At 46.1% G+C, this 22,005-nt stretch overlaps 1 protein-coding gene across 1 annotated transcript in view; it reads right to left on the reverse strand.

Moving 5' to 3' along the window:
* Positions 1 to 1,241: 1,241 nt before the first annotated feature.
* LOC135377689 (T-box transcription factor TBX20-like) overlaps positions 1,242 to 22,005 on the reverse strand; it is a 59,712-nt gene continuing 38,948 nt past the window's right edge. The window contains exons 3-7 of the mRNA XM_064610287.1: positions 6,332 to 6,605; positions 6,027 to 6,191; positions 5,256 to 5,332; positions 5,058 to 5,167; positions 1,242 to 3,195 (exon numbers count right to left, since the gene is read on the reverse strand). Coding sequence (XP_064466357.1) covers positions 2,690 to 3,195; positions 5,058 to 5,167; positions 5,256 to 5,332; positions 6,027 to 6,191; positions 6,332 to 6,605 — 1,132 coding nt within the window. The 3' untranslated portion in view covers positions 1,242 to 2,689. The remainder of the gene's footprint in view (positions 3,196 to 5,057; positions 5,168 to 5,255; positions 5,333 to 6,026; positions 6,192 to 6,331; positions 6,606 to 22,005) is intronic.

A 22,005-nucleotide genomic window follows, 5' to 3' on the forward strand; every position in this document is an offset into this window, starting at 1 on the left:
CCAATTAACCAACCTGCCAGGGCCTGCCGTTCGGCGCCCTCTCTGGCGAGTGCGCACGGGGCGGCTGCCATGGTAAATGCCGGTAAATACCATGAATGGCACGGTACAGCGAGGTATCCATTCCGGCTATGATGTCATTAGGTCGTCCAGTAAGGCTATTAGTCTGCAGGTAGTATAGTGTGTAGCGGTTCTGTGAGCGCGGTGTTTGTGAACGAAAGATGTTTTGAACGATGTGGGAGAGGAACGATTCACCCATATCACTGAGCAGGTCGCTCTGTAGAACTGTTTGTTGTTTCCTCCACGACGTCGAGGTCTTTGGTATCCGGTTTACATGGCGGGCTTCATTCGACAGCTGCCGTCTGGACTACCCCATTTTAGCCACTTAATTCCCGCTATGTCGATCTCTCTTTTAATTCGATATGTGCCGATTTGCACGCAAAAAAGAGATCGACTTTGCGCCCTACGTTGCCCTTGTCCAAGGTACGTGGTTGCCGGAGATCTATAACTCTACGGAGAAAAGGGGTACATTTACTCCTTTTGGGAACTAAATGCATTGCCACAAAAAATAGTCTCTTTCGGGAGTAAATGCACGGGAGTAAATGAGTGTCACAGAGTGGAGACTGCATTTCACGCTCTGTTCTAAGTGTCCCAGGTACATAATTCGTGTGCATGCACGAAAATACCTTGAATCAAACCGTCAACCGTGATATATCGAGTGATATAAAACCTTGCGACATACATAGGGCACAATTCGCCAAGAAAGAAGCGCTAAGTGTTTCTTACTTTGCGTGGGTGGAAAACTGCTAAGTCGGCTGAGTTATACAGCCTTATGCCACCAAATTGACCAATAGCACATATTTCCGTAGACTGTTGCATTCGGAAGGCCATTTGCGAAGTTCATTGGCTATGCACAGTACTGTACTGGGGAGTAATTTTCGGGGTTAGGGGACTAAAATGAGGAGTAATTGCAGTCTAGGGGACTAGAAGCTGCAATTACTCCCCATTTTCTTCCTTTTTTCCTTAGAGTGTACCATGAAAGTACAAGGGCATCTGTGAGTAGGAAATGTATGCCGATGACGACCAAGCAATACCCCATGTCACAGTTGTCAACTGATCTGTTGTTGTTGCTGCAGAAAGAAGAGGGTTGGAGAAATCATGTTTGCATGACCTGCAGTAATAGTATCGTTAGATGTCTTGGATTGTGCGCATAGCTTACAAGCAAGTGAGAACGAATGCAAGAATTGTGCCTGGTTTTCAGGTTAATTTATTTTCTGCCATCTACATCAGCTGTTTCAAGCACTATGCATACAAAAACGCGTACGTTTGTGTGTGTTGACAGCCTACGAGAAATGGTACTCTGAGTCTGAACTTCTACGGAACGACTGACGGAAACGAGCCATGTATTTACAGTAATGAAGAAATGGGCCATGCAGACCTGTATACATCACGGGGCACTGATAGAATCTATTTAATTTCAATAGATGCGAGTAAATTTTATATCACACACATACGTTCGGGCTCCAACACTGAAGTAGTTGGAATATATGCACACAAGCGCTCTGGTCGCAATTCAAACAGCACATCTACACCGCGACAATCATGAGACAGTATTCTTTGTACAGATATTTACAAGTTGAGGTATCGCACCACAGTTACGGCAACAGAGGGGGCTACATGGGACAGTTTTTATGGTGTCGTCTGCATCGGTTACAGAACGCACTTGCCATTTGCATTTCTTGTAAGTATTCGTCGCCTCTGAAACGCGATGGGTGTGAAATAAATAGGGGATTGTGGTAGCTAGTGATGGATCAACATATTTTGCGCAAATTTTCATAGACTTTCATATGCTACAAAGTTCCACACTTGTGTAGTCGGTTTACTTGGGAATGCAAATAGACTAATCGGGACAGACACGGCTAATACAATTTGTTCGTAAAAATGGAGCTCCCAACCCCAAGCAGGGCATGTCAGCATTGCTATACCTTGCATGAATACGTTCTTCTCCTTCTATCTGCTCCACGAGGCGTAAAATGCAGGAGTGAAATGGGACACGTCACTACAAAGTCTGGCAGTAAATAAGCTTGAATTTTTGGGTCGTCTGGAGGTCACCATAGAAGGAACTGTTAATGAGCCTGGAAGTTCTCCTGTTTTGATTGTGAGTTTGGTGAACCAGAGAACGATTAACATTCAGATTATCATAATGGACAAATATACTAGTATGCCACTTTTCTACGGCTATGCACTTTTCGCTTAGCTAGATCATGGTGTCCTCAATTATGTCTTGCTGATCAGATATGGAGGCCGCTGTCCCGTGTCTGCCAAAAATGTTCAGACGACGCGTCGCTGCGTGGCACTATGTTGTGCATTCTGATTTTATGTCATTGATATGTCTTCATAGAAATCACGTTACAACTAAAAGCTGTTCGCGGCCCTGTTGCACGTTTAACTAAATTTTCCTAACAACAACAAATGAACCGACCAAGGTGTTTCGTATGACCAGTATGTACAACGATCTCCAAAGAGATTTACACACCGAGCGCTAGAATCCCTGTGGTTTGATACTTTCCACGCTTGCTATTGTGACTGCATAACCACTGACGTTTCGTGTCCAAGGGGAATAGTTCGTTCCGTGTGGTTTTGATATGACTGGAATATTGCACTTGGCACCGGGCCGGACTGACGAAGTTATTCACACTTGGGGTACGACGCTGTCGTAGTCTACGGGGCTGCCTTCACGTGGCACGGAAGGTGTTCGCAAAAGTCTTGGGTGAAAATAGGGATGGAACTTGAGACCAGGATAGAGGGCACGATTTGTGTACGGCGACGTGGCAGGTGCGGCGAGTTGTGGACCGGGCGAGCCGCCCGTCGCAGAGCCCGGCGAAGGTCTGCCAGGAGGCGACAATGGGGCTGGTGACGGGATCGAAGAGGCGGCACCCATCGCCGATGAGGTAGTTGGAGGTGAGCGGGAACTTGGCGACACATTTGAGGACACAACAGAATAATGCGGGTATAACGTCCGTGGGAAGCCTAAGTACAGGCCGGGAAAACCCTGGAATTGCTGCTGCTGTGCAGACATCAGTGCGCTGAGGTCCACCATGCTCATAGGCATGCCGGGAAGCTTCCATGGTGATGAGGCTGCAGCAGCTCCGTTTGCAAGGAGGAGAAGCTCACTGCTCGTCGGAATGCGCCCAAGGACTGCAGAAGGGAGGAAGTCATCATGAGTAACGATTGTCGAGTGAAGTTGTTGACTGATTGTGCAATAGCAACAGGGGCTTGCAGCTTAGCTTATCGTTGCTCATGTACCCCTCCCGAGAAAGATCTCTGTTGCCTCTGTGTCCAAGATAATAAAGGGGAGCATCTCCAGCCGTGCCCGAGTTTTGGGCGCTGCCGCCCGAACGGAAGCTGCTCGCCCGTGTCGTCTATTGCACGTTCTCACTGAAGTTGTCGTTACAGGCCGCCACAAGTAATTGTAAATGCTAGTTATAAATGAAGAAAGGAATTTTTTTTGCTTCATGAACTCCCATTTCTGTGATTTGATTCGACATGCAATTCTGGCGCGGCGCACATGTGAAGTACGGGATACTCAACAGGGAGCTGAGGCACAAGGTACTGGTTCACTCTAAATGGTAAAGCGCAAAAAGGCAAGGATAGAATCCTTGTTTGTTTGTTCGTTTGCTTACTTGCTCAGTCCTTGTTTTGTTTGTGCTTTGCCATTTAGAATGTACGAGGTTGTTTTCTTCCTAACCACACCTTTGTTTCTTTGCTACCGGAACATGCACTTGAGATGTACAGCATCAACGTTATCCCTACCGTATTTTACCCTTTGAGGGCTCGTGCCACAAGTGACAAGAACCACGGAAGACATTTTCAGGAATGCTCGGCAGTACACGTGCCTTATTTTTTTATTTTAACAGGAACGATCAATGTAGGGTGAAAATTTTCAGCATGTAGCCTGGAAATCATGTTTTCATGTCGGTTCTAACGTCGATTCCTGTAGGCTTTTATGGCGAGCAAACAGGCGACCTGATGATGATGAATGGGCACGATCATGAACAAGATTGTGCGCATTGCCCCAAGCAGCACAATGCACTAAAAGTCGGGTGCAATAGGGGTGGACGGTATGTGTCTTATCAATGTTCTTTAGTTTCGTGAGTATGTTCAAGGTCTTCCACCTACCCGTCCACCCCTACTGCACCCGACTTTCAGTACATTGTGCTGCTTGGGGCGTGTGTCGCTTTATGTACGGTTTGACGCTTTTATCCGGTGCGGGATGGAAGATGAGTCGATGCTACACTGACGTGTTCGCCTTTACTGTGTCCCTCTTGTGGGTGCAATTTTTGTCGTCTTTTTCACTTCGACCGCAGTTCTCTTTAATGTAGAATACGTTTCTCTCTCTGGGGCATTCAATAAAATTTGTCCTGTCCCGTGTCGTGTCACCCCCCAAATTTATCTGGTGTAACCATATGTCGCCAACGCCGTGCTTTCACACTTACTCATACCCGATAAGCAGTGAAGTCAACATTAGTGGGTGATGTTCGTTACGGCAAAAGCTGGAGGCTAATATTTGAAGTTGGACCGCATAGTTAATGTGTTCGTCGTTATCAAGTTGAACTTTACGCTTCCTTGAAACGAAGCAACAAACCTTGGCAACGTAAAAACTCGCTTAGAAGACTTGTCCGTGTCATGTGGCCAAGTGTCTGGCTTCATAGGCTCTGTCTATGTCTATCGATCTTGACAACGATTGATCAAAGGTTCCTGCGCCTTTTTAAATAATAAATCATATGTCGTCAAAAATTATACCGGGGAACGCTAACTGTGTGCCAAATTATGCCAAATCTTTAGACGTATTCTCAAATACAAGTTTTTCACTCTATAACTGTGTCAATTTTGTGTCGTGCGGATTATAGTGATGCTATACAGATGAACACTGTAACCTGAGACTACACGCGAACAGATTATGCGCTACGATCTCGAGCTCACTTTTCTTACTAACGATTACGTTTTAGACACACTCTGATCTTAGCGGATTCTATTTAAAGCATAGAACTTGCTCTTACCGCCTGCTGAAGCTAGGAACTGCTGTTCAGGAGGTACGTCTCCTGCCATAAACGCCCTGAAGGGTGAATGCCGGAACGCGTGCTCTCGCAGGAGGTTTTCAACGGACTCTCTGAAAGAAAAGAAGAGGGGCTTATTGTTTCGCGCTTTGCGTTTTGTCTTCGCACCGTTTCGGAGCTACATAAAATCCTTGCACTTACCCTTCAAAATCTGTGAGGCGAGAGGAATCCCGAAACCCTTTTGCGAATGGATTGCTGTCGATTTTCAACTTCGTAATCTGCAAAAGAGCACCGCATTTACAAACGTGGGGAATACTTCTCATCCGTAAATCTTCGTATAACGGCAACTAATAATTTCAACCTGTTATTTTTCTTCGCTTTTCTCCTTAGGGAAATTTCGTTCGATTGTTTTTTTGCGGAGTGAAATAACAGTGCGGGATAGTAGTACGACCATGAATTTTCAACAATTACGTAAACACAAACAGGCGGCAAACAATACTTCCAGGAACGAACAATGTAGATTTTAGCAGTAACTCGTACAGGCTTCAAAAGTAACATGTGGGGAAAAGGGTAATGAATGGCAGCGGGGGATGCAGATGGTGCGGGATTCACTGTGAGGCAGAGTGAGCAGGAAGTTGAGGTATACTGAGGTGAAACTACACGGTCTTATTCTGCTGATTACAGAACAGCTATAGAAGTCAATAAGTGAAATGACGCTGGAAGTAATATAGGAATTCAAAATGATATAGACTTAATTTGTTGTGCTTCAGTTTCCTAGCAAGCGCTGTTCTGGACCTTATTTTTGCAACAGATATATTCCAAGCACAGTCAAGGACAAATGGACAAGGACTTCATTGATTTGTTAATTAATACACGAAGACTATTTTTGGAATACAACGGTTCATTTTCTACATAAGTGTATTTCTAGCAGTACAGCTAAACGTAGCACTTTGAGAGTTTACCGTGACGTACCAGTTGATTTTGATATGCAGTGACAGCTGTGAATACGGTTTCCGGAAAGATATATGTACGATACTGCTCAGCTTCGAGATCTGTGATCACCGTTGGATTGGAGTCTGGTCGAAGCTTCACTAGATGTATTCGGGGCTGGTACTTGTGCATGGAGTTGAGTACAATCTGCAAATAAAACGGCAACCGCTACAACATCCTGTACATCAGGAAGAGGCAGCAAGCGCTCTTGGAAGGACTATACTACACATCCATTATTGTTGCGCTTCTTGCGTAATCAAGTTAGATGTTGGCTATGCTTTGCTTACATGTCCTTGCTTGTCCATCTCGTTGTTGGTAAGTTTGACCTTTTCGAAGGAGACGACTTGTTTCCTCAGCTGGTCCCCAGTGAAAGGGCAGTCGGGATGAGGATAGAGGCGGGCAGGAGAAGGTGGATCTGCCTTGCCAGCCACCAGCCATGAGGACCGGTGGTACGCGTACCGATACCGCTTGTTGTCTACGGGAACGATGTCCAGCAAGACGACGTACCGCCCATCTAACTGCAAACCGGTGAAGGACACCCGCAGCGTGGGGAACATCCGCCTATACGGAGAGTAAAAAAGACGTTCAACGTGAGACCGTGAAAAAGGGTGCATGGATTCAAGCGTCGCTTTTAGTACTCTTAGCGACGTCTCAAATCAACCAAAAGCTCATTTCATCCGAAAAAATGTTCGGAGGTTCTGGCCCTTTCGGTTGATCTGGGCATGCGGGGGGCAGTGACCCATATCCCCCAAATGCTCTCTTCATCCGAGCGCCCAGAACCACCGAAAGCGGGATACTTGAAAGGACACGGTTCCTCTGTTTGTCAGGGAGAGGAGTAAGGGTGAGCGGTTCTTGGGTATCCAATCCTGCAACTGCAGGATTGGATACCCACCCAGGACACCCCCACAGCAGCAGTGGGACAGTCGAAACACTATTCGCCTTTGTTATCGTAAGAGCCGTTATAGGGTTGCTCTCTCCCCGACTTTAGCTCCGCCAGTCGAAGTGGCGTTCCAGTTAACTCTGGTTCGAGCTGTACATTGAATTCCCGCATACTCGGGAACCGCTCGCCCTTCCTCCTCTACCTGTTAAACGGGGGAAGCGTGTCCTTTCAAGTATCCCGCTTTCGGTGGTTCGGGGCGCTCGGATGAAAAGAGCATTTGGGGGAGATAGGTCACTGCCACCCGCGTGCCCAGATCAACCGAAAACCCAGAACCTCCGAATATTTTTTCGGAGGAAATTCATCCTCTCATATTAACCACTGTGAAGTGGGGTAGGGTCCTGTGGCTACCACGGGGAAACATCCCATGTCATCGTCACTTCTTCATTTATTGTTGTTGTTGTTGTTGTTGTTGTTCGGAGGAAATGAGCTTTTGGTCGATTTGGGACGTCGGTGGAAATGGGCGTTTGGAGGATATGGGCCGCTATACCGTAAACGACATGTCAATGCATAAAAAAAGGCATTCTGTCGTTAATTAACAGTCAGTGTCGCTAAGAAAATCTGCAATCTAAAATTCTCGAGCATATATTTATCACTCTAATATGTCCTTGTTTCTCTGTACTACATGGCTTCCATAAAGTTTCTTCTTTTTTTCTTGGGACGGAGCCCGTGTCTTTGATTCAGGGCTTGATTTGCTGACGTCACTGCTTAACATGTCTCTGCTGTCACGTGCTTTTCTTCGCAATATGTCAGAGGCGAGCAATTAGACTGCGACGTAGAAAGCGCCTACTTTGTTGGGGCTTCTGGTTTAACGATTTACCGATCTTCAACCATTTAATAGCAGAATGTACGCATATTCTTTGCGGTTTCGACGAAGTTATGCTTAATAATGCCAATCTCGTCGAGACGTCAAGGTCAGGGATGATATTTTGTTTCCTGCAAACACTTTCAGAAACTGGGGAACACTCCCGTTAAGCATTTTGTTGGACGCTGTTATGCGCTACGTATTACATGGTATGAAGGGAAGTGCCTCAGGACTAGAGCCGCCGATATTTCGAACAGTCGGCGGCTCTCGTCCTGATGCACTTCCCTTCATGCTTCCTTACTGGTTCGCTGGATTTTCTACCCCTCTACGTATGATATGGTAGTTCGTCAAACTAAAAAGTGCGTAACTCTAAGAGTATACCAATTCTTCACTTCTGCGAATATCTTTCACGAATTTCTTTTTTTGGTCTGAGTGTAGATTAGAGGTCAAATCACCACGTGAAGAGGATTCGAAAAATATCAAATACTGTTTGTTACTTTAGGTAGATCCTGTGATGTAGCCTCTGTCTTTCTTCGGTGTTGTATTCCTCTGACATGTTTTTATTTGCTTCTAAATACGGAAGTTGCTTTCCGACTGTACTTTTCTTGTTCTCCTGTCCTGTAGAAGGACGTGTTCATTTCAATTTCCTCCATTCGGTGAACCTGATATCTTGCACAGTGCACCATACATTCACTAGCTACGTGATTTCTTTATTTGGCCTTAGTTGCTCTTTTGCCATAAAGCACCAAACACTGAACGTGTTTGTTTGTTTGTTTTTTGTAAGAAAAAAAAAACAGGAAAAGCACTAAACGTGATTTCTTGCCAAATTGTATTACAGCATGACATTCACCATGGCCACGAATAACTATAGGAGCGTAGAAAACGATGACCGTGCACGAGAGCTTTTGGCTCGTCGTGCATCGTTCATAAATTGTCTTCGGAACCTGCGGGTTGGATGCTGAAATAGCTGAAAGGTCTCCAAGGAAGAACAAGGATGCGAGCCATTGACTTCTGGTCCCTGGGCGCTCTGCTGTTCTTGATGCGAGCACCTATGGCAGTCTCCTTGGAGGTTGCGCAGACCCCAGAAAAGAGTGGAAACGGCACCAATCTTGTCGAAGCCTACAATGTGGAAGACACGGACAACCATTGCGAAAAACAAAAGGATTGGCGCGGTGTTGAAGCTCTCCATGATGGCAAATCTTGTCCCGCTTGTGGGGCACCCCAAGTTTCCTGCTCATCCGACGACACTGTGCTTCCGGAAGGAAGTGCAAGTAGACGCTCCAAAGACAGTAAGCGTAGCAAAGGGAAGGCGAAGAGGACCAGGAAAGTGGCAAAAAGAGTGATGTAAGAATGTGGCTATCGCCCAAATTCGTCAGAATAAATCGGGGTTTGTCGAACTGAGCGGTTTTCATGATGTGGTCGTATGTCTCTTGTTCGGGATCAGTTTTGGACTGGTTGGAACTTGACGGCTGTGCATCGGCGAGGCTGCTTTGAAATCCTTGCTCAAGAGAAAGGCATTGCGAAGCTACTGGACGAATTATTATTGTGAGTTGGATACTACGAATTGTTGAAGTAAGTTAGAAGCTCCATTGTTCGTACTTTTCAATGATGCTTCATATGTGCGGTAACTGTGTGGTTTTATTCCCTGAGATAGGGGCAAGTTGAGTTACCCAACAAGGTGTCTTTAACACGCCTTAGTTTCGGTATCAATGCGGCTTTAAATATTTCTCTTAGACTCTGAGATCTGAATAGGCTGAATTAATATATGTAATCATTATATGTTCAATAAGATTACTAATAATATTATTTCCGAAACATTTATCATTGCTGTATTGTGTAGGTCCTCAGACGGTTAAGTCACATTTCGCCCGACTATATTTCTCAATGGACTATCCTCCTGGGGAATGTAATCCAGGGCCCAATACAAGATATATAGGAGTATGGACATTATTCTGATGCGAGAATAGGAATTTTGGGACAAAGCTGGTTGCCCTGCCGAGGAGATTAGCAATGCCCCGCATTCGTCACGAGCCGTGAAAAGCGAACGTAATTTTCAAACGTCTAAAAGGCCTATACGTTGTCGATTGTACGAGTCTAACCGTATCTCTTATTAGACGATCTAGACACAGTGACTTCCGCAACTGTGAACGTGTGCAACCTGTAGGAAATAATTAAGAGAAGCTGAGAGATGGGAGAGCCCCTGCGGAATAGGGAAGGCACCCCATCTACAACCGAAGCTCCTTATGAGAACCCGTATGTAGTACCAGCTGACTCCCAGCCAACTTAGCACTTGCTTAGACCACGTGATTTTTGAGCCGCTTGCCGGACTCGCTACAAACGTGAGGCGCCATGGCCAAGGCGGCACGGGCTAGCCCACGGTAGCCAGCGGGGCTGTGCTGTCTGAGATTTTCCCTGGGTTTTCCGGCAGACTTTCCAGACGAATGTCGGCACAGAATGCCCTTGAAGGCGGCCCAGGACGCACACTAACCCCCTCTGTCCCCCACTGCTTCCTGCTGTCCTCTCTCCATCTGGACGAATGTCGGCACAGAATGCCCTTGAAGGCGGCCCAAGACGCACACTAACCCCCTCTGTCCCCCACTGCTTCCTGCTGTCCTCTCTCCATCTGTCCACGTCTGTACGCCGCTCATAGCCATAGTTGCTTCGCGCCGCTAACACGGAATAAAAACAAAACGTGACGAGAATGGAGTACGTTTCAGGAACGCTTCAAAAGTATAACGAGTAAGAAGGCGATGGTTAGAAAAGTCATATGACATATGAGATCCGACTACCCGCATACGACCCACGCGCACAAAATGTATCTTTCACTTGTGTGAACAATACGGTGCTTGTAACTCAGCATCGGCGCCCGAGTTTAAATGCAACTTTATGCACACGGCCCAAGTTTTCAACCACGCGGACTTGCTATTACAAACTCGAAAAACGCAATTCAACGAACGCACTTTACAACACGGACTCGTTTTTAAATTCTATACTGTCCATTGTCAATTAAAACTGGCGAATTTCTGGAAAAGAGACAAAATCGATGTTGCTACACTTTTGCCGTATATGGGTCCAGCATGATGTTAATAGTATAAAAGGTTTTCAATTGTTACCGTGCACAGTAAACTTTTTTACACTTTTTTGGTGTAAATGGCTTGTCCCATGGCGCACACCTTTTTGGTGTTGCCTTTACACTCAAATTATGAGTGTTTTCTAATACACCTTTTAGTTAAGTGTATTCCTAGTAAAACACTGTTATAATGGGTGTATAAAAACAAAAACACCCTTAAAAAGGGAGTATTCTATTGAAAACACCTTTTATGATGGAATTATTTGCTAGCAAACATTCCCCCGCAAATAGTGTAATAGGAGCTTCCGCGGCAGCATACCGAAACCACTGGCCGAGACATGCAGTTCGACGTTCTTGCTTCTATGGCAAGCAGCACCGCGAACACGGTAGACTTCCAGCCGTGGTTCCATCGTAGAACCTAACCGGAGCGCAATGCGTCGCAGGCACGCCTCGTTAGCTTGGTAACACTGTGGGACCAACGTGAGTGCAGAGGCATAAAGAGACCTAGGGCACCCTCAGTAGCCTATATTGGCGTGTCGGATGGATCATATACTGAAATACAATTTGTTGGGGCACGTTCGTTACATGTGGTGGGGCGGGAAACGTTTGTAGCGGTGGCGGGAATGTGTTTTTGCAATTAACACTCACGCATGCAACGAGTCAAAGATATAAGCTAAATTTCTAACACCCCTCCCTGTCAAATACTGTGTTTTTAACTCAGGTTATTGTCTATAATGTGATTACTTGCTGAGCGGAGCTGTGAAACCAGCATAATTTTTCTCTCACGAAATAAAACACCATTTTTAACACCATACTCCCAATTCAAATGGGTGTAAAAAACGTGCATTCGACGGAAAACACTCGTGTCAACACCCCACTTTACACCCTTAATGATCCACATTGCATAAAACGTGGTGTATGTCGATATTACACCGTTAGTAATTCACTTTTTGCACTCTTTGTGGAATAGAAAAGGGTGTTTTTATAAGAATACACCTTGTTTGAGCAAATTAAGGTGTAAAATGATTTACTGTGTGGAGCGACCCAAAGGGCTGCAGGCGAGTGATGGGCTGCAGGCGAGTGATGGGCAGAACCCTCTGAGTGAATGTGAACCCATCTTTATTTCGTCTCTGACATTCGTTCATTTCGTTCTTGACTCAGTGACGGGGTCGACATCATGTTTAGTGATGCTTGATGTTTGAAATGTTTCTTGATGTTCTTTTGCACATGAAGGGTGCTCTCGCAGATTTGTGCAGAAGATTAGCTGTGTGTAACGAAAGTTCTGCGAGGGTTCAGAGTCACTTCCCTCGCAACATTGACGAGGTTATTCCCGTAGACTGGTCATCCCCGCGAAGTAAGGGATAAACATTTTCGCCATCAAAGTCGCGCTGCCTTTTGTAAAAAAAAAAAAAAAAACATGTCTCTTTCCTTCTTCTATTCACGGCGCTGCATGTACGTGTGCGAGTCTGGGAGACGTGACTTATGTTCTTTGGGGTGTGTGAGGATTGGGCACCTCGCTCCTTCATCTACACAAGGGCACTCGACCCACATGAAAGCCGACGGCAACTCGCCCCTTTTTGTTATTATAGTTGGGGCAGGAAAGCGAGCGGTGGTAAAGCAAAACAAACGATAGGTGCGAGAACGGCAAACAGCTCCAGGCTATGTCAGGTAAAAGTCGTGTTCAGCAAGGACTTCACTGCCACGCATCAAATTTCCGCCATGCCGTAGCTAACTGTTTCCCACAAGTTCTGCTCTGTGCCATCCGTAGTCTTACGAGGAACAGTTTTATAAGGTGCCACCACATAAGCTCAAATTACGTTGACGCAAGCTGCGCTGGCTGATCAAGGATGATGCTTTACGACGCGTCCTTTCTGAATCTGTTGAACGGTGGTGGTGTACTGGTCTACGGTCGTGATGGAACGAACGCTAGGCTTCTGAACACGACACGACATGCGGTAGGACGTAGTCGAGAACGTCGCAGTAGGAAGCCGTATACTGAAGCGCCCTCCCGAAGTCAAGGGGGGGCCCACAACAAATGTCCCAAAACGGCACCCCACACGTTGAGCGAGCACTGGCCGGATGAAAGGACGAACACTGGGGCACATGACTCGGCATTAGTGTCATTTTCAAGTGGACGTTGGCGTATCCCTAACGTTGGCGCTAACGTGTGTCCTGTAGGTAAGTGCTGCGACAACTGTTAGATATGCTTGACAATGTCGCTTATTTATGCTGCTATTGCTGCGACTTCGTGAAGAAGTGAACCATAGGGCCGAATTAACCAGTCACAAGTGAACGACTCGCGCCCAACGAACGAACTGCATGAATAGCGAGTCATAACGAGTAATAAGGAGTCAATCGAACAGCAAGTTGAACATTGCCCGCAGTTGAACAAGTGAACAAGCTGCGACGTACGAACAGATCATCTCTCGGAGCTGCGAGACAGTCACTGATTCAGTGAAACAACAAATCGCCACTGAAGTCGGTTCAATGGGGCTTCCACGCTTTTCACCAGCCTTTCTACCCGTCATTTTACACACTCTTCCCCCGAGGAGTAACGGCGGCAGACCAAGACGCGTGTGATGATGGCTTCACTTTGCATATGGCGCGCAAACTAGGCAATGTATTTCGGTGTATAGATGCGAGTGTACCGACGGAACTCAGATACACGGAATACATGTACCCACGATATTTTCCGTTCGCTATAACTGATATAGTTTATTAGCTGTAGCTGACTGGTCAACCATTCATTGAATTGTCACTTGTAAACTGTTCGAACGTTGTGAACGAATCGTTCGCAAACAGGACATCACGAAGGGGGGGGGGGGGGGTAACGTTGGGTAGACGAGCGGTAGATGAGCAGGCGTGAAACCTTACTCCAAATCAGAGAGGGCGATGAAAGTGACAGCCCTTTGTTTACAATTCGTAGCTTTCGAATTCGAGACAACTATATAGGATCATAAGCGACGCCATATAACGAACAGTTACGTACATTGACCGTCCGGCATCCACACATGAGTCTTACTACTGTAAGTTTTGTGCAGTTCATTTAGTTGTCAAAATAGTAGACATTAATGGAGGAACACCGACATGTTCATATCACAAAAACACCGTCGCTGTCTTCTTTGTTGTGCTTCCTTAGTGTTTTACAAGCACATAAAGACAATGTTATCTCCCTTGATTTGATGAAAACGGGGGCGTACGCCATTTTTGTGGCAATGATGAGCTGCATAATGCCACAAAAATGGCGTACGCCCCCCGTTTTCAACAAATCAGGGGAAATAACGATGGCTGGCTAGGAGCGTGCTATGTGGTGACGTTCATTTTTAAGAGTGTAGAATGTATCCAGAAGATGTAGAATGTATCGCAAATGAGGCCAGGGATTTTCCCAGCACCCCACATTTCCTAATGCTACCCAAAAAATCTTGCAACACCCCCCCAAACAGCCTGCTAGAAAGGCCAAAAGCCAGAAAAGCAGCAAATACGGGTGTCACAGCCCCACACGGGACCCCCCCCCCCCCCCACTCACACACCCCGAAAACGAAAATCCTGGGAATATCCCTGAATGAGACCCATCCCACAATGTCAACATATGAGAAGGAAGGCCAATCTAAGAAGGAAGGGAAATTAATTTAATGCGAATTTCATCTCGATGTAGAACACCGTGCATGTGGGAACCTCAGTGGAATGCAGTGGAGTGGCGCTCCTTTCTGTCGATGGTCCCGTTCCTACAGCTGCATTACATTGAACGTCACGCGCAGTGCATACCGCCCATGTATACTTAGCGTTTACGTCATAGAGCGCTCTTCCAGAGCGGGCTGTGAGAAGAACCAGGACACTCTTCCATCGACTGGTGCCGATAAGAGTAATGTCGGATACTATGCCGCTTTAGGTTTTCGAACGAGGGACTGGTGTCGAGGCTAACGATCAGAGAGTATCAGAAGAGGAGATTGGAATGTCCAGGTAGGGTCTGTGGATCGATGATCCAGGGTTCTGGTTGGTCCCTATCGGAAAAGTGCAAGACGGCGCACGAAAGGCTGGCACGATTAGGATATAAATGGCTGCAGTGCGTAACGTATGTGGATGTAAAATAACCGTGTTCATCTTCGGTTCATGCGCAGCGACACCCTTCACGGAACACTATACTTGAGTGATGAGGAGTTGCACGTTGTGCCAGTGAGCAAGAAGCGCGATAAACGTGAACTCCGCGTATACGTTTTGTTCTTTTCTTTCACAACCGTACAGTGAATAACGCGAAGCCCTCATTTATGGTAATTTAGTTCTCGCCCATGAACTCACACCAAGGAGGAGTAAGCGTTACGAAAAGCATTAAACTAATTTGCATATCCGTCAGCTTGACCGCTTCGCTGTGGTCAGCGCACGGAAAGTCTGCATCAAAAATGTTGATGTAGGCGGAAAAGAGGCTTTGTTGAGGCACAGTCTTGCATGCCAAATGCCACTCGGGATTGAGTGTGCGCTCATAATCACCCCTCTGGAGTTCACGCTATCGTGTGCATTGCAGCATTATGCTCGATGTAAGAGAGATATGCAAAAGTACTGGCGCCAGCAGAAAAATAAATAAATAAATAAAGCGCACGACTCCTTTGCACACAACGAGTACAACACTAGTGCCTGATCTTCTGAAGCGCGCTTTGCGTTCGATTGCATTTCCTGATTTACGATTTGTACTGATTTTGAAATTGCAAATTAGCAATAGAGAAATGTTGCGCGTGTCCACCCGTCATTGTCATAAATAGTCTGTGTCAATAGGAGGGGAAGCCGCTGAGCGCTGCTAAAATTAAGCAAATAAAAGGGAACTTAGCGCGGAATTATTAATTTTCTGGCCACTCACTTGAGATGGCCTCGCATTCTTTAGTAGCGAAGAACAGTTTGAACGTTGAGCATTGAACAAAGGCTAGTCGCGTTCAATTAGAAAATAAATTATTGGAGTTTGCATCAACCAGTAATAGTACGCCTTCTCCGCAGGTATAAATGGCTCACGTCGTCCAGAAGGGCGAATGCAATTTTCGGGAAGTTAGCTCCATCGCACCTCGGTTGCTTTTTGCCATGTATTATCTTAGGAAATTGTCGGCAGGTGTTTCCAGAAAGAACATGTATCGGCAGAGCGGCAATTACCTTTCCCCAGATGAGGAGCGGTCGACCCACACCGCGCCGTTAGATAGACGCAGTGGGCCGGTGGCCTGGCCGCCGAAGATTGTTCCACCAGAAGAGGAGCACTTCTTCGCATGTATTTCGCTAGCCGAACCCACTTAATTTGCGAACGAACTCAAAGGTATCGAGGAACATACCACGGATAATTTCATATAGTGTATTATTCGGAAAATCATCGTTGTCAAGGCGGATAGTACACTTCCATTATGAACAAGAGATAAACTGATGTTCTGAGGCTGGAACAACAGGTGCCGCTTGCGTCGATTTCCGTCGTATGAGTGTGTGTATGAGTGAGCAAAAATGTAAGAGTGAAAGGAGGGTGAGTGAGAGTGAGTGGCTGGTTTGTCGTCCCTTCAGATGACGCACCCCGAAAGTCACGGGAGAGGCGTGTTAGCTTAGCTCAATTGGTAGAGCCCTGGACCGGCAATCCAGAAGATGTGGGTTCGATCCCTACAGCAGGCTAACCTTTTCAGTGACTTTCATCTTTCATCGTTGACTTCCATTATGGTCTGTTGTGCTCTACATATTCAGGGTGCCGGTTATTGGGCTCGATATAGAGGTTGAACGTTAAACATTAGCGTTGTAAGCGCAAAAATTTAGAGCAAACGCAACCCTCGTGGTCTTTATGAAGAAAGAGATTTAAGGAGAAGAATTAAGTGAATATAGACAACATGAAGGCGACCTGATAAGGACTCCCCTGCAGTAAAGCATATGAAACGTACATAAAATAGTATTAGTACGCATATCTATGTACTAAAAATATTAAAATGTTTCAATTCAATTCATCCTTCCTAACGGTGTATACTGTAAAAGTAGGGATTTTCGCGTGGACATAATTTTCGTGAATTTCGCGATCGAACTTTTTTCTCGAAATATAGGTAGCTGGGATGAAAAAGTATGGACACTGGAATTCGCGACGATATGAGCTCCACAAGGGCAAATGGACTTAATTAACGACCTTTATTCTCACAAATGTGTTCTTGTCAAACATAATTGAAACGCCACTTCAGCCTCAGTAGTTTATTCGCATACTGTATCACTTCGCATTGCAGATACCTGCTTTCACAAAACCAGCACGTATGTCATTGTTGCGGGTTTGAATTTCACGGTGAGCCTCTATAAGTCAGCCGGCATGTGTAGAGGCTGGCATGTAGAGGTCGGCTAATTATCTGTGTTTACTGTCGGCAATGTCATGAACCCCCGATCCCGCGATTTCCGCTTCCGTCCGCTTCCACACGAATTCGCGAAATTAAGGTCCCACGAAATATACCCGAAACGCGCTCCCACACGACATCGCGAACTTCGCTTTAAAACCGCGAAATTAACCACTTTCACATATGTGCTTTTCTCGAACATACTAAGTACTTGTTCCGCTGGGCACTTCTGCCTGCATGGAAATGTGCAATCGACTGTAAAGTGATGTGTAAAGCAGGATCGGCAACACAACCCGAGACAAATTTCCTTCGGTCGTCTCTTTTAACGCGATAACGCCTGAAGATGAATTTCTATCATGCAGTTTTGCAATGAAACTAAAAGGCAATATTTGAATTCCATCGTGTCCTATTATGAGATGATGACTAAAATGCGTATCGTCGACACCTTATTTCCCCCAATTTAACAACTATGTAAGCTAATCTGTTTTGGTTGGGGGATAATTTCTGAGGCCTCTTGAACTTCATCGGGAATGACAGACGGTGGCAGACGGAAGTATCCCCGTTCCTCTGCCATCCTCTTTGCGTGTCAGCTGTAATTCGTTTGCCACGGTACTGAGATATGGAGCTCTGTAGAGTTTAGGCTTTACGGAGGGCGTTCCACAAGTACGAACTCTCGATGGCGTTCACACGGGCACATCCCGTGAAGCACACCGCCAAGTTGTATTTAAAGCGTAGCCTAGCTATACAGTTATAGTTACTTTGCGTGGTTACCACACCAGTTCCGTAGATCTGCTAAAAAGCAAGCCACCTGGTGGCAAAGATCTTTTCCAAAAATGTCTTGTCATCTCCCGCATTGGGATTTTCGTTACGCACCACACTCTTAAAACAGAGGTTGGTGGTGGAGGTGGTTGTGACGAGATCAGGTTGCCGTTATTGGCCTCACTCAGGTTGCAGCGTCATGACTAGCGTAACCAGGATGAGATATGATATGAGATGATGAAACGTTGACGGTCGAAAGTTCAGTTGTAGACCGGTCACTGCTATGGGATTGGTGAGAAGTCCCGTGAGCAAATACACTCCATAGTCTCTCCATAGTCACTCCATAGCCATAGTCTTTAGGAGAGTCCAGTTTCCAGGACGAGGCAGACGATAAGCTGCGAGTTTTGGAGTATCTTTCAGTGCGAAAGCCCCCGGGATGCAGGACATCATCCAGCATACAATTCCTGCCGTGTCCAAGTGTATCAATCCTCGAACAAGGGGCAACATCTCACACGGGTGTATGGTAGTTTCCCGTTTGTTAAAAAAGAAAAGAAACATCTGTCCGGCACGTCAGCGCGGGCAACAAACAGTCCGAATGCCTTACACTATGTTAGCGGCCATTCCTACACGTGTTATTCCAAGAACTTTTCGGGGGTTTGAGACGGACGACAGATTTATGAAGTGGGTTGTTCTGGTCCCGAAACGGGTACGGGACAGAATAACGCACTGTAGTTAGTTGGTACCGGGCTCGCTGAAGGAGTCTCACTCTTTTCTCGTGGCGTATATCGGGCGCCTCGATGCAGTGCCACCATGTATTGGGCTGGTGTAGTCTTTAATTAATCTGTGCAAAAGTGTTCTCTGCTTTTCTTCATCTCAACTTGGCATGTCATCTCGGCGAGGGACCTCACTCATAAGCGACTGGACGTTCTTTTACCGCAAGTTTGTTTTCTTACTCTTCGTATGTCGCACTTATGCAATGTCTGAAAGCCTAAAAGTGTGTGTTCCGAAAACGATTGTGTGACTTGGTCTGCTCTTCCCCAGTGTCGTCGGGGCGTTGAGGAAATCCCTGGCTCATGGAAACCACGTGACACCAAGGTATTTTCCCCTCGCTTCAGCATATGCACGACAATGAATCGGGATGTGTTCGATTGTTTCGGTTTGTTCACAGTGTCTGCAGTTTGCATTATCCAGAGGAAAGCGCTTCTTGTTCGCAGTCTAAAGAATTGAGTTTGTGTATTCCGGGAACGACCTTTAAACGGGAGACCTAGTCGATGATTTTGCAGGATTTTCCTCATCCTAGGGTGTTGTGTTTGTACTGTCTCATTAAGAACAAATCGTCTGTCGCTGTCTCCCGGGATTGGCAATCTGGGGCTACTGCTGAGGTGCGCTGCAGATGCTGTTGGTTCGCTTTTCCTTGCCAATGGTGTCGACGTGGGAGGGGATCCATTGCAGGGAGATGTCTCCACCAATCCATTTGTGTTGGGCACATGATGTCCTGATACCGCGCGCTAAAATGATATTGCTCTTAAAACGGAACTTCACCACATAACACGCTGAAGACCAACCATTGTATAGAAAGTGCGGGGCGCACACCTTTTTGTGACGACCAACATCACGGCTGTCACAAAAAGGCGTAGCCTCTCGTGTTCAACACACCAGGAGAAAGAACGAAGTCATTCGGGGTGATGGTTGGCTATACAGGAGCTTGTTATGCGGTGAGGTAATGCGACGTGAACGCCCCCAAGTTTTGAAAACTCGCAGAAAGGAAAAGTCTGAAAATTTGCTGAACTTTTAGAGAAATAGTAGAAAGTAAATAAAATAGAAATAGTAAAGTTGTTATAGTGCAGACGTCTAGTTTCTAGAAGCCCAATTTCTTCGTCCGAGACTATGCCGTGCAAGGGTCCCGCTTTCCGGCATTAAAACCTGTCTGCGACAAAAAGCAGGACGGGCTTCTTGCACCTTGCCAACACCTTTCGCCAGCATATCTCCTACTATCATCGCGATGAAGGAAGGATCAGTGCAATATCCCTCGAAGGAAAGGGCCAACGGCGGAGAGTGATAAACAGAAGCGAAACGTCATAGCCTATCTCAGCAAGTCGTCCATCAGCTCCAAAATTACTTTCGCTCTTTCTCTTGTGTACGCCGCGTTATGTATGCATAACCGTCACTTCGGGTTTGCGAGAAACCTTCGAGCAAGCTGCCAAAGAAGCCTCTGGGCGCAGTACACAGAATGCCAAGAGCTAAACCGCAGTTTTACATGCACGCAAACAAGGCCGGCTTGCCGGAGTTGAAACATGCGAGGCTGCGTTTTTTTGCCTGGTAGAGGGCGGTGAGTTATGTGACGGCATCTGCAACAGTGTGCAGAATGACTCTGCTATGTGTAGCCATTGCCGTTACGGGGTCTTTCGTGGTGTGGAACAAGAGCGGGAGAAGTTAGTAATATGGCTGTTTTCGGGATACTAAAGAGCTCTCGAGAAAGTGAGAAAGAAAATTAAGGTTCCGCTCCCACCCCCCTTTTTTTTTTACTGTTGCCAACATCGCACTTTTCAAGAATTGTGTAGCAGGGTTAGGGTGATGCAAAGAGTATATAGCATTTATTTGAGAGGTTCCAGACAAGGGTGAATGTTAGCGATGCTGGCGTTGTTCGAACGACTTGTCAGTACGAGCCGGACGCGGGGATACTCGGAGGTGCTCGTGTGGAATGGAGGGAAACTCATTTTGAGGACATGCTACAGTTATATCTGGGGGGCCTCAGGGTTTGGTTATAGGTTCGCTTCTGTTTTTAATTGATATCGACGACCTGCCCTCCACGACTCAGCCATGTGTCAGCCTGTACGCAGATGATGTCGTTTTTACCGTGCGGCGTCTACTGATAATGAGTGCGTACGTTCGACTGATGTAAAGGTTATTGAAAATTGGTGCAATAAATGGCACATGAAGGCGTGACTAAATGCTTTAGAATTTTGCGGACAATGAGGCAGATTGCGTCTAATTACTTTATAAATAACAGTGTCATGTCTTAGACAGAGTTAAAATTCAGAACTGTACATCTTTTAGAAAGCAGAAGGCAAATACGCTGATCACCACTTATGCCTACACATATATATATATATATATATACAAAGGCAAAATAGCCAAAGCTCTGTGGCTGCACGTTGAGCATATGTTTACAATTTGATCGTTCACTCCCAGCCGAGTACAGCTGTTTCGTCCTACTTGGGACTCGTAAGCCCGGCGCATATATATATATATATTTCTTTTTTTTTCATTCAGGCTAAGGTATGATTCATGTGTGATATTCAGGTATGATGATTGACCTTGTTTATAATTTTATTTCGTCCCCACCACAGTGTCTGAAAGGCCTTATTAAACTTCATGAACAACACTATTAGTGCATGAAGTTCGAACCGGATGGAACATTGTTCAGTAATCAGTACTCTTTGCGATATAATGAGAATGTGTGGAAGGAAGGGTCAATTACCTGGTAGGTAGGGTGGGACCGTTAAGCGCATCCCATTTATTGAGTTTAGGTAGTGTGGTAGATTATATCCACGTAAACAATTCAGTGTGCACATTTGCATAGTTTCCACGCAAGTACCGGCCACGTTGGTACGACGAATTCCTTTCCATGGACGCTTATCGTGCATCTCAGTTTCCGCGGTGCTGTTTAGGCAGCCCGCTTCTACATATTGAGCCTGATCGGTCAGCCGGGTAGCTTTCTCCAGTAGCTGCCGATGCGTGTGAAAAAAAAAAAAAAGAAAGAAAGAAAAAGAAAGGCGAACGCCAAAGAGCTTCCCGACATCTCCACTCTGCGTGGTTCAACTTGATAAAAATGATTCCCGAGTTCAGCACGCCGTTGCATCAACGCTCGCCATCAGCGAGGCTGGATAATTTTTTGGCGCCTTAAAAAAGGCGGCGGTCTCGTTCTAAAATATTCATGCGGGATATCGTCTGCCTCGTTCACACGTCACTTTCAATTGAGTCCCACTAAGGTTTCCTCGCCACAAAAAGGAAGCCCTTTGGGAAGGAAAAGAAGAAGAAGAAGCAAAAAAGCGAAAGTCTGCTTT

Source organism: Ornithodoros turicata, chromosome 1, assembly GCF_037126465.1.
Source record: "Ornithodoros turicata isolate Travis chromosome 1, ASM3712646v1, whole genome shotgun sequence".
Taxonomy (NCBI): domain Eukaryota; kingdom Metazoa; phylum Arthropoda; class Arachnida; order Ixodida; family Argasidae; genus Ornithodoros; species Ornithodoros turicata.